The sequence below is a fragment of the Miscanthus floridulus genome, chromosome 1 (assembly GCF_019320115.1).
Source record: "Miscanthus floridulus cultivar M001 chromosome 1, ASM1932011v1, whole genome shotgun sequence".
NCBI lineage: Eukaryota > Viridiplantae > Streptophyta > Magnoliopsida > Poales > Poaceae > Miscanthus > Miscanthus floridulus.
The window spans coordinates 137,265,881-137,279,536 of record NC_089580.1 but is presented as its reverse complement, the minus strand read 5'-3'; the positions used below and the strand labels follow the sequence as shown (position 1 = coordinate 137,279,536).

The 13,656-nt window shown below is 46.6% G+C and overlaps 1 protein-coding gene and 1 pseudogene across 1 annotated transcript; one reads left to right on the top strand and one right to left on the bottom strand.

The window, feature by feature from the left end:
• The first annotated feature begins 2,903 nt into the window (after window positions 1-2,903).
• LOC136494877 (SPX domain-containing protein 5-like) lies at window positions 2,904-4,196 on the top strand. The gene has a single exon (XM_066491050.1). The coding sequence runs from the start codon at window positions 3,102-3,104 to the stop codon at window positions 3,906-3,908; it is 807 nt and encodes a 268-aa protein (XP_066347147.1). The 5' UTR covers window positions 2,904-3,101; the 3' UTR covers window positions 3,909-4,196.
• A 3,061-nt stretch (window positions 4,197-7,257) lies between these two features.
• On the bottom strand, window positions 7,258-8,776 carry LOC136463943 (golgin candidate 6-like; annotated as a pseudogene).
• Between the last annotated feature and the right edge of the window lie 4,880 nt (window positions 8,777-13,656).

Genomic DNA, 13,656 nt, shown 5'->3' with positions numbered 1-13,656 from the left:
GTCCAAAAGGTTCATTTTAAGTTCTTATTAGATTTTGAAATTTAAAATTTTCAAATGACCTTGGATGTTGACATGGCCTATAATAGAGTTATAGTTGTTAATACGCTCTACAACTTTGTAGTTGATAAGTTTTTTATTTGGAGTCATTTAGAGTCCTAAATATGTATTGTTCTCATATTTTGAAAACCAATTAGAGTTTGAAACCACCTTGAATGTTGATATGGTGAATACTGAAGTTGTATTGATCGAAGCTTTCTACAACTTCGTAGTTAACAAGTTTTTTTATTTAAAACTCTTTAGAGTCTAAAATATTTATTTGTTTTAAGTTCTCAGATTTTGAGATCAAAATTTGCAAAAAAATCTCGGATGAAGATAGGCCATATATCAAAGTTGTAGTGCTCAACAAAGATATAAAACTTTGGAGTCATTTTTTTTTCATTTGAGATCTTTTTTTTTGCGAAGGGAAAGGGATTATATTAAGAATTGGCACGGTACATCCCCCAATTACACATGAAAACAACTCAAATAAAAAATACATAATATTCTATCCAGATTCTTCAATCATCTTCTTTTCCAGTGGCTTTTCTCGATGCAACCGATGCTCTAGATGAACAGAGTCTCGTTGAATATTTTTCATAATAGTGCAATTTAGCAATTTAATGATTCTTTGGAGCTTTAGAATAACAGGTAAATTGAGAAAAAGTTGAATCCGGAAATGACAAAAATAGTGAACGGATGGAGTAAATTATCATGGCAAACGAATTCGAATATTTCGTCATGATCTGTTTCCATTTTCACCGAAGAGAAGTGACGGAGTAATGGACACCTCAAGCGTGTGCCCTTTGCTTACATAAGAAAGCATCTTACAAGTATAACTCCGAGGAGATCCCTTGGAATATAAACTTTTTCTATCGTTTTCTCCACAAACGCAACCGTAAACAAACACAAAGGTCAGCAAAGGAAGCAGCCACTTTCCACTTGGTACAGCCTCAAGCAAGGAATCATGCTTGGGAGCTGCAAACCTCTGTCACCCGCGCTCGCACATTGGAGCGCCCTGTGCATTTTTCAACTCTGCACACTCTCAAATTGGTACGCCAACCTACTTGTTGCTCTGGTAGACTCCACTGGTGGACAAGTAAGTCTTTCCTTCAGCTGCTAGCTCAATGTACATTGTGATATACTTACTGTACCCATAAAAGAATGCAACTATAGAATTTATGCAAATCAAACTAGCTTAACTTTGACCATATTTATTGTAAATAATATAAAAAATATATAGTTTACTACCAAATATATTTTATGATTAATTTAATGATACTTATTTTGTATCATAAATGTTAGTATTTTTATGTAACGATTTTGGACAAACTTTAACTCATTTGACTCTTTAAAAAGTGATAATTGTATTCTTCTATGGACAGAAGGAGTCTACTAGCAGTAAGGTTGACAACATTTGATTTTGTGTATTGTTAAATTTATAGCGTTAAACACGTTAAAAGACGTTTTTGTGCATATGTTTTGTGAAGCATTTGCTTAATTAAGTACACACGGTACATGCCTCTTGAGATTTCAAATACCGTTGCATGTAGCTTATGGTAATTGAACTTTATTCTAAATATACCTAATACTAAAGAGCAAAATTTTCTCTCTAAATTTTGGATTTTTGTCCATCTCTCTCTTTCTCTCTCTCGCTTTTCGGAGCATAAAAATTCTAGCTAGTTTTACTAAGAGTAGTAGTAAGTGACGAATTACATATTAGAGTTTTTGCTAAGAGTAGTAGTAAGTGACGAATTACATATTAGAGTTTTTGCTTTATTGTCTCATCAATGACCTAGACTCGAGACCAATGCTCGTGCAAGTTAGAATAACACACGTTCAACTATAGTATAGATTCTGATTCCAAAATGTATTGAAACATATGACATGAGATGCAAATTTTCGTTGCAACGTATGTGCATCATTTTTAGTTTTTTATATAAAAAAAGAATAGGCTGGGCAAACACATAGAAGTGGTAATTTTCCTAAAGGCATCTAAGCCCCCTTTGGAACATATGATTTACCAAGGATTTTTCTAGGATTGTAAACCTATATATAGGAAATTTTTATGTGGCCCTTTGCAACAAAAGATTGACCATCTTGAAATCCTACAAAACTCAATCCATAGGAATTTTAGAGAAAATCTAACAGAGGTACAATCTCTTGAAAACTATATCCTCTCTCTCTCTGTGTGTGTGTGTTCCTGTATTTTTCATGTGTTGTTTCCAAATGCTCCATTATAAACTCTTCTATATTTACAATTCCTGAAGGATTACAAGTACCACATAACTTCAATCTTATGCTTTTTATATTCTTGTATGTTTAGATGCCCCGCGTTCCAAAGCGGCCCTAGACATCAGCGGTTCCATCTGGTTGGAAATGTTTCCTTAGAAAAGGAGGGAGGGATGACGTACAGAGAGAGCATGGTACAACCAACAGTGCAAATTAATTAAAAGCACCGGTGAAATCGATAGGGAGGATTGAAAATACTGGTGCGCAATTTCTAGATGTTTGAGGAGATTAAAAGTAGCCGTATGCATCCTGATTTGGTGCAGGGACACAAAGTTGATTAGGCTTTGCTTCAGCGTGTTCGCTTATTGGTTTTAGTCAGGATTTATCAGCCATGGTACAGTATTTTTCTCTCACAACAAACCAATACTAACTAGACTTATCAGTCTAAATACCAACCTTAAGAAAAGTTGTGCCCTTCCATTGGAGCAAAGAGATATGACACACATCTTTATTTGAATTGGTTAATCTCTTTAATATAATATATCCCAAACCCGTTGGTGTCCCCAGCAGACACGCAACGCATCGCATTCGCATATCCTCCCACATATTCGCTTCTCGCCTTCCCTCCTCCTCCTCTCCTCTGCTCCTCTGCTGCTGCTTGCTCTAACCAACACCCACCTCCCCTCGCTCCCTATATTAACTCACCGTCGCTGGTGATTCACCCTCCTCTCATTTTCATTCGATTACACACACAGAGAGAGGGAGAGATCAAATTGATCTACTGCGATCTCGACCAAACAAATCAGATAAGTTCTTGCAAGACCGGGCGACCGATGAAGTTCGGCAAGCGGCTCAAGAAGCAGATCGAGGAGAGCCTGCCGGAGTGGCGGAGCCACTTCCTCAACTACAAGAAGCTCAAGCGCCGCGTCAACGCCGTCTCCTCCTCCTCCTCCCCGCCGGCGGCATCGGCTTCGCCATCATCATCCCGGGCCGCGGAGGCCGACTTCCTGACGCTCCTGGACGCCGAGATCGACAAGTTCAACGCCTTCTTCCTGGAGCGGGAGGAGGAGTTCGTCATCCGGCAGAGGGAGCTCCAGGAGCGCATCCACCGGGCGGCGGATGCGGCCGAGGGATCGGCCTCCGCGCCCGAGACCATGGCGCGCATCCAGCGCGAGGTGGTGGACTTCCACGGCGAGATGGTGCTGCTGCTCAACTACAGCAGCGTCAACTACACGGGGCTCGCCAAGATCCTCAAGAAGTTCGACAAGCGTACGGGCGGCGTGTTTGGGCTCCGCCTCCCCGTCATCGCGGGCGTGCTGCGACAGCCCTTCTTCACCACCGACCTCATCTCCGAGCTCGTCAGGGACTGCGAGGCCATGATGGAGGCCGTCTTCCCGCCCGCCGCCGTCTCCGCCGCCAGCAGGGACCTCCACGAGCGGCGGCAGGCGGTCGCCGTCGCCGAGCAGAGCATCTTCCGCAACACCGTCGCCGCGCTGCTCACCATGCAGGAGGTGCGCAGCGGGAGCTCCACCGTCGGGCACTTCTCGCTGCCGCCCATGCAGCCGCTGCCGGAGTCTGATTGGCTCGTCCAGTCCGTCAGTAACACGCCGACGGCGTCGCCCCTCGTCCCCACGCAGTGAATCGACTGCCTCCTCACCTGTTGCTTTCCTTGCTGCTCATCACCTACCTGAGTACCTGTCGGTCGGCCCTCGCCATGGCCACCACCATGGTCCATCCATGGCACTACAGTACTACGCTATGCAATTGCAATATACAAGAACGCACCACGCTAATAATATTTACTGATGTGGTGTAAATTAAATTAATTTCCGGCCACCGTTTGGATTCCTTAATTTTCTGTGACGATCGAAACTAATGCCGCAGTGGCAGTGCTATGCGGCTGATGTGTAATTATCAGTCTGTAGTATTTGTACTACCCTTTTTGTTTCTTTTGATGAGGTGCCCTTTCTGCTGTTATTTTGCCATCTTTTACCTAAAAACTAAATACGGAGAGTACTAGGACTAGTAGTAGGTGCCTGCCTGCCTGTGCTTACATGCATAACGATCCTCGTTTGGGATAGGATAGGATATATTTGTCATCAGGCATTAGTTACACAAATGCATGGTGCGTTGACCTATCGGAAATAGTGTGACCACTTCAGCGGTGGTGTCGTTCAAAGTCTTTTTTTTTTGTTTGTAGTTTCGCCACCACTCGATGCCAGCCGCCAGGCATGGCATCTAGTGGTGACGAAACACCAAACAAACAAAACAAAAAGACTAATAAGAGTAGGATCCGGCCGCTCCATCCACAGAATATACCGTACGTGTACGTGGTGGGGGTAGGTAGTGCCGTAGTGGGCTGTTTGAACAAGAAGAAATGCTGGACTGCTGGTGGACTCTCAACAAAATGCCTGCCAGATCTCGAGACGAGACCAGAGTCGTCGTAGATCAGCAGTTGCAGCAGCTCCTTCCTTTCGTCTTCCTGGCTTTCTGCCTCGTATGGAAGATGACAAGAATAGCATTCTTTCAGAAAGGTGCCTAACAACAGAGAGACAGAGCTAGACGGTGAGATGGGCATGGTTGCTGCTCTAATAATTATTAACGGGCACTGGATGGATATTCCTCGCGAAATGCCGAAACTGAACTGAATGCAGATCGAGCTCGGGACCACGATCACGCTGTGGAAAAAGGCAGGTCGAGCATGTGGGTTTGAATGCTGCACTACTCCAAGAAAAGGACTGCTTGCTTGGTGGTGTAACCAAATGCAGACAGTGGCGCCTGTTGTCGGTCGTCAACAAGAGAGGAGCGAACCCGGCAACATCTCCATCGCTACCTTCCAGTTCCTGAGGTAGCTTGTACGATGCCTCAGCCTCGATCTCACTCAGTCGCTCCTGAACCAACTAATAATGACATACAAAGAGTAAGACGAACCCATCAACTAACAATAAAAATTTACACTCTCTTGCATTGGGCGTGGTGGATCAACATGCATGCTTTAATTTGCGGCACGAGCCCATGTGATCGAAGATGATGGACAGATATGGAGAGATTGATCTCCTGAGGGCCGGGCATGCGGGGGGGATAGACTATGAGTAGGGTTTGTATCCTAAGATTAAAATCTCAAGTCGTGATACCACATAGAGAATAAAGTTATTAGTGTAAGGCATTAATTAATTATTTATATTGCTAAACATTTGAGGGTGGACTATATATAGATACTCTTGGGAGAGTAGGTAGCCCATTAGAAATAAGATGAAAATTGAGGATTATAATTCTAACAATACATATGTAATCCGGATGCTAGATCCTCGATCGAAAACATATTTAACATCTGAAATCCTACTTGAACTGAGAATAATATCTTGCAGATCTTTGTGCTTGTGCCATGCATGGTCACACAAGTCACCTTAAACAATGTATATGTAGTCTATCTGCAACTAGTAAGCACGTTGTCACCAAAACAGAAGCGCTTTAGAGATCTCCTCTCATTATTAGCTTCACCAAATGAACAGGCAAGCTGTTATATATGTTAAACGTAAAAGCATGGTCGAGCTATTCGCCAACAAAGACAGGAGGCACTGCAAGAGCATATGCTTAAGTTTTATGCCGAGGCGATAACCCTTATTTTTCTTGTTGGCACAGATGGATAGTGTAAGAAAGACAGTGGCGTCTCCTGATTGATTAGTTATAACTACGAGTGAGCCCATCTTATCCTGTGTTCCCTTTTTTGTAAAGCAGCGAATTACGTAGAGCATATGCGGCCAATTGATCTAGCTCCACTGCACTAACCTGCCACCTGACAATTGCGGGGCAGATAGCTTAGCTTTTAGAGCAGCTCCCGTATCCCCAATCCAACTGCCATATTGGTGGAGTTGGCTCAAAAAATTAGCTCCGGCAGCTTTCCTTTCCCATCCCCATTAATTGGCGATCACAAAAAAAGCACCAACACTCCCCCCAAATAGAGGGTGAGATCGATGCAGCTCCCCCAATACATTTTATTTAGAAATGGAAGAGAGACAAAACATGACATTGATTAGAGAGAGAGAGAGAGCCGTCACCCATGGCGTGAACGGACTAGATATAGGGATGGCAATTCTACCCATGGTAGTTAATTAGTTATTATATCTACCAGACGGTGTTGGTGTGCGTATAAAATTCCACCTGCAGTGTTGATACGGCTATAAAATTCTACACATAGATGTGGGTGCATATACATTGATTCATTGGTTGGTGCTTGAAGTGCAAGAGATTCGATCTATTTTGAAGGAAATCCAAGTGAATTACAAAAATGCCGTGGGTGTGGTTACGGGTGTTACCCATTAACAATTGAGAGAATTATCTATTTGGCACCGAAACAAATCAGTCTTCTGTATTTGGCACTAAAAAATTCGAACTTTCTTATCTAGCACCAAGTTGAAATTTTCTTCCTTAGATGGCACTACCGTCCATTTAGACCAGTAACGGTGTTAAGTGCCTCATAAAATGACATGAATGCCCTTGTTCATGGTAGAAGCAATGATGCCAAATAGGAAAAGAATAAATGGACAAGTTGTCAAATAAGAAAAATATAAATATCACAAATATACTTGGAACTAAAACATGTGATTTTGATAATTGAAAACTGCAAATAAATAATCAATAAATTTCAAATATTATGTTATTCACTAATCCACATGTAAATAACCATTTTAGAAAGAGGACCTTATTATTTAAAAAGGTTCTGCATATAAAAAAATTAATTAAAATACATGTTTCATAGCTACAAAGCGTGGACATGGACATGTCACAATTGATACAATAATTGTCTTTACGGGAGAAAAACAAAAATCATAGCTACAATAATTTTGATACAATAGAAACCACCACTGGTCGGTCCTGAACCGAAAAAGAAAATTGATTGTATATTCATTGATTTCGGAAACATTCTAGTCTGAGAACGCAATGTTCATATAAATTAGCATACAAGCTTCCCACAAACATTCGACTGTCCTAACACATACAAGGGCAAACAATAAATAAAAGCAATAGAATTGCTTCCTGTAACCTGAAAAAACAAAATAAAAGGCACTTACATGGGATTCTAATGTAGTCATGGCATCTCAACAGGACACAAAAATGACTTACTGGGCACCTTTTCAGCGAGTTTGTAAGTAGAGCTGTTAGAAGCTAGATTGTGTAGTATCTCACATAAAAGTCTTCCTCTGACTTCAAACCAAACAGGAGCGATAAGCCAGGACTGAGGACACATGAAGCAGGTGATGCAAGTTACATGCTGTTAAGGCAAAAGATGAGTAGTACTCACCAATAAGCTCAAAAGAAGAGAAATATTCTCCATTTCTCGAGACAGCAGATCTGAGTTCACCGACGCTGGTTGAACCTCAGTCTTTGGCCCTTGTGACGTCTCAATAGGAGTCAATGCGCTCACAAAGGTCTCAAGGCCACCTCTCACAAGCTCTACATCCTCGCGGTCTTCTTTCAAAATATTGAGGAGGATAGGAAAACCTATTTTTGCAAATTAGAAAGGAAACAAATGTAAATATGCACCAGTCTCGCTAGAGCAGCTAGAGAACAAATATCAGGACACAGGGAGAAAGGAGATACCCATTGCTCCAAACGACATCTGTGCCGAGCGGCTTTCTGCCACAAGAGACTGCAGCTCGGTCATGGCAGACCTCCGGTCATCAGGTATCGTGCCATTGCTTATCCGGTCAAGATATCTCTCGACGTAACTGCATCCAAGGGGCACAATGGTAGGATTAACTGATATAGGTGATGCACATAAATTAATTGCTACTTTTGCTTGATAAGAGCAGACAGCATTGCAGCGAGTCTGCCAGTGAAGTAAAAACCAAACATGAAATTTGCAACTGAGCCTACCTATCTTCCTTGGACTCGATCCCCTCGTTGCCGAAAACGAATTTCCCCATTCCCTGCCAAAGACACACGCAACACAAACGGGAGGTAAGTAAGCATCAAACCGACTTGACCAACCACTAGCATCTCGAGCTTGAATTCCACTACGACATAATACCCAGAACTCAAAATTGGTGATGCCCATCATGGTAGCAACTCGCCCCCGCGACCGCAGCAGCAGGGGGGCGGTCGTCCCTTGGGCGGGGTTCGGATAAGGAGCACGAGGGAGTCGGGCGTGCGAACCTGCATGATGTTGTCGGCGCTCCCGTCGATGCCTCGGAAGTTGATCGATGGTCCATGGATCGCGCCTTCCGACGCGGTGGCGCCCTGTGAGGATGGGAAGAGCAACGAGGAAGGGAAGGGACGAAGGAACCGCTCGGGTGGCGTGTCAACTGCAGCGGTGAAAGGGCGCTCGCGGGAAGGGGAGTCGCCGCCGCCAAGGACCTCGCCCCGCCACGCAGCATCCTAGAACCAGCCCCGGCGGGCAAGTCCGCCCCGCCGCACCCCCCACCCCGGGAGATGGGGCCAGCGCCGGCCGGCGAGCCCGCCCCGCCGCCGCGTCCCCTGCTGGAAGCTCGGCTTGCCCCGCTGCCATGACCCCTGCTGGACCCGCGCGTCAATCTGCCACCATGGGGAGACCTCGGCTGAGGGACCGACGCCTCTAGCTGAAGGAAGGGCGCCGTGATTTCCTAGGCGCTGGCGGCCGATGGCTCCTCCGCCCCATCCTCGTCTCCTCCAGCTTTCATCTAGGGTTTTGTTTTTTTTTCATCGGAAGAGAAGACTGACGGGGAAGAAGCGGAGCGAGCGTGTGAGTTTCGCAACTGCCGAGCAGGTGTGTGCGACCAAATGAAATAGAAGGGTATTTTGGTACTTATCAAGAAAAACTAACATGGTCAAGGAACTCAACAGACAGATGGATGGCTAAAATGGACGGAAGTGCCATATACGGAAGGAATTTTTAAGTTGACGCTAGATAAGGAAGTTCAAAATTTCTAGTGCCAAATACAGAAGAGTGATTTGTTTCGATGCCAAATACAGAATTCTCTCTTAACAATTTGGTGAGGCCGGGCAGGTATTTACTCAACCCGCTACCATCCCCAACTAGATGATTTCTAGTCTTGCTTGCCCTTATCACTAGAACGTAGGTTTGGCTTGGGTGTGGGGTAGTTTCATGGTAAAGATAATCAATTTTCCCAAATATCCAATAGGTATTTTGGTGTTTTAGTGATTGATGATCTACTGTAACTTGGTGGCAGATGGATTGCTAGATTGTTAGAATCTCATGTCCCTGAATTGTTAAAAGTTGCTTGCTTGCTCAAGCTTGTGTCTTTGTCATTCCAATATAATACCATCAAGAACAAGAGAAAAAGCCAATATCCCGTTGAAATACCCTTTTATGGGTGTTTTACATATAAATACTATTTTTGCTTATTTTAACAATCCACAATACAAAATAAACATAAAAATTGTTCAAGAATTGTTAAATTTAGGTAATTCAGATACAAGAAGACTCTAGAAGAATAATAGCGAATCCAAGAGAGGAAGAATATTGGACTAATGAGCAAGAGTACAAGACTTAGAAGGAAGACTCAAATGGTCAATATAAGAGCCTAGGGAACAAATATAGGAACCAACAAGGAGAAGGCCAATATGAAATCCTAAAATACCCAAGAAACTAGATTCTCACAAAATCTATGGAAATGTGCGTTCAATATAAACCAATTTTAAAATCACTACTCCTTTTTACAAATAAATATAGGTAGTTTTTGAACCTACTTCTTAAAAACAATGATTTTTATTGATTGCTACTCCCCCTTCCTGAAATATAAGGTATCCAAGTAATTTTAGGACATATTATGTGGTAAGAAAAATGACACATACAACTCTCTCTGATTACTGTATTCGGGTTGGTGATAGACATTAATGGTAGGTATGCATGTAAATGTAGTATTTTGGAGTGTTTGTTCACCTAGAATTCCTTATAATTTGGTACAAATGTTGAACTCTAGATCCCTTATATTTCAAGAGGGAGGGAGTACTAATTTAGAAGTCACGCAGGAGCTAGTAAAAAACCAAACAAATAGGGTCTTAGGTTTTTTCTAAAGCCATTTAGAACATTAGCAATTACATCACCGGCTCACATTAGTAGTTAGATCACCTGCTTCTTCTTGATGCTTTATGTTGTCAGCTTGAGCATCTCCAAGAGTGCCTCATGCAATATTCTAATTTTAAAAATAAAATTATACACAGAAAATCTCCTCCAACTATACTCATATATAACCTAAAGTTAATTGTTGAGACTAACGGTCTCAGACAGTATGGAGGAGATAGAGGCCTCCGTCCGCCAAGCGTTGCCCTCAGGCGGAGGCTCGGGGAATAGGCACGACAGGTGGGCGTGTAGGGAAATGGCACGCAAAACTAAGGTTTCATTAATTCATCCTCCCACCTCCCGTACTGTTACAAGTGTTCCCTATTTATAGGACTCAACTACCTCTTGACAGAATTTATTGCAATGCCCCTCAACTGCTACAGTACATTCCTGGAATATTCCGCCACCAGTCTCTCGTTTGCGGGGCAATCTTGCCACACTGTCTTCAAGTAATGGGCCTCCATAAGCGGCCGGCCCACCGTGCCTCGGTCTTCGGCCCAGAGGCCTGGGTTCCCGACGCTGGCCTCCGTCCTCAGGGGTGCGCAGCTGCCTACGCGAGTCTCCACCGGTCCGGTCGGAGACCTCATCCGTAAGTCTCCGCCCGGTCGTGCGGGGGCCATGCTGGCACGCTCGCACGGACCACGGGCGCCTACGCTTAGGTACCTGCACACACTTAGGCAAGGTTGTTTGTTTGATTAGTTCGGGGGTAGGGCCGCCTCCGCCTTTAGTGCCGGAGACGCCCGTCAGCCGAAGTGGGACGGCATCCGCCTGAGCGGCCAGAGATGCCCGTGCTTGGCCCAGGCGGAATCCGCGACAAGCTCGCTGAGCCTCGTGCAGCGCCCTACAAGCATAGCCAGGAAAGTTCCTTTAGTTAGTTCTAGATCTCCGCCCTAAGACGGTCAAAGACGCCTTGGTGACACCTCGCCGTCAGAGGCCTTCGCCACCCGCCGAGGCCGTGTTACAACAGTTCCCCCCTTTTGAGACCACGGTTCGCCTGAGCGTGCTGTGAGCTCAAAACGCCTTGACCAAAGGCGTCCGCGGGGGCGAAGGCCACACGTAGTGGCGTCTCCGAGCGAGGCCCCGCTACTTCCCCCCTGGCCCGCTCTGGCGCGGCCGCTGGTCTCGTTGAGAGTAGCCGTTGGGCAACAAATCTAGCCGTTGTCCTATGCTGTGGCCGTTTATGCCGTATTGCTTTCCGTTGTATACCTTGCGACTTCTTCGGAGATGACCGTTGTGCGGCAAGCGAATTCTCTGGAGATGACCGTTGTACGGCGGGAGTCGGACCGCCCGCCCGCGGCCTATATAAGGGTGGGGTTGGTGGCGGGGTCCCCCCCCACACTGCTCATTCGCTTTCCTTGCCTCTGAGAAATCACTCTCTGCTCTCTTCGCTTTCGCCTGAGCTGCCTTTGCGCGTTCCGTCTTTCCGCATGCGTCTTGCGCCTAGGCCACCGCCGCGGTGGCTTTCTTTTCCGCCTCCGCCCATACTCGCTGGCCCACCTTCTTTGGACCCTATTGCCACCTTCTCAGCATTAGGGCCGCTGGCTGGGGTGCGCGCTTTGAGGAGTGCATGCTTGCCTCCGCCTCTGTGTTGGAATTTGAAAAGCTAGTGGAGGAGGATTTGGGGAGTGTCTCTGCGTCCGTCGGAGACCTGACCGCTGCGGATTCCAGAGACATGGCGATAAAGTCATGGGATTTCGGCCCCTCCTCCATTACTGAAGAGGCGGTCGCGGAGATGTTGAAGGAATCGTATTTTCCTTCTTCGAGGGTAAAAATCCCTCCGCCTGGCCAGACTGTTCCGGAACTAGAGGAGGGATATGCGGTGGTGTTTCGGGACTTCTTCACCTACGACCTTCGCCTTCCTTACATCCCCTTCCTCCGTCGGGTGTTGGAGACCTTCAATGTCTAGCTCCATCATCTGACTCCTACTGCCTTCCTCACGCTCAGCAAATTCTGTTGGGCGTGTGTTTCTTATGGTGCCGAGCCAGATGTGGACACCTTCTACGCTTACTACGAGCTACAGAAGCAGCCGAAGAAGAAGAAGGAGATGCGGGAGGGCAAGGAGGTGGAGGTGACCTACCAGTATGGTAGTTGCACCTTTATGTCGAAGAGGAACCAAGGCGTAGATCACCTGGAGATTTCTTTTTGCCAGAAGGGCAAGTGGGACCGTGGCTGGCTTGAGCAGTGGTTCTACGTGAAGACCTACGGGTCCGCGGCTCTACCGAGGATGATACGAAGGTTGTGGAGTATCCATTGACTTCAAGAATGGAGGAGATGGCGCCGCATACGCGTGTGAATCCACCGGAGGAGATGTCTTCGGCGAGGAAGGCTTGCGACCGGGCTTTTGCGGCGGCGTGCCGCTACTCTGGGGGCCGCGACCTGGTGGAGGAGATTATGGCCTCCAACTACTGGCCCCTGGGCAAAGACAACCCAGCCTTTCAGCTAGAAAAGGTGAAGGTTCCCATTTTTGGGCCAGAGGCCGGGATTCCTTTCCCCTGCTTTGGCCGGTCTTTAGGGGAGGGGGTGATGGAGGACAGCTTCGTTGCCAACATCAAGGAGGCCACCATCGGGTTGGTTGGCAAAATTTCCGAGCGTGAGTACACGTCTCAGAGAGCCGTGGCAGGCACCATGCCGTGGCTCAATCGAGTTTTTGAGGAGCTCGGGATCATCTACCGGGAGCGCGAGGTTCTCACCAAGGTCCTAACTTCGATTGACAACAAGAAGAAGAAGGCCTTAACGAAGAATGTTACGGCGGAGGTCAAGTCCAAGAAGAGGAAGGGTGCCTCCGTTGCTCGGGCGCCTGCAAAAAAGAAGAAGAAGAGCGGTGCTCTAGTGATTGCGCCGGCCATGTCTTAGGCTAGTAGTGCGGGCATTGCCTCCGCCGGCAGTGAAGACATTCAGAGCTCCTCCGTCCTATCAGTGGATGTGCAGGTCGTGAGCGGAGAGGATCACGGCTCTCCTGGAGCTCCGGTGTGCCCTATGAGTGGCGCTGTGAGTGGTGTTGGGCGTCCGGAGGCCAGCGCTGCTCCGGCGCGCACCTTGCATGGTGCTGCGAGTGTCGGCGAACAGCTGGAGGCTAGCACCGCCGATCCTATGCCCGACATTTTTGGTGGGCTGTATTCAAGTTCTGAAGAGGGCGCGAAGGCCGTCTTGCAGCACACTCCTTTGTCTCCCACCGTTGTTGCGCCTTCGCCCGCGCCAGCGGCCGACATCGGGCAGCCGGAGGCTGTGCTTGCTGAGTAGGCCCCGGCGGCTCAGTCTTCTTCGAGCCCTCCACCTGTCAGGCCGCTGGCTAAGGAGAGCCGGCCCTTTGGGCCTTTGCCGCATGA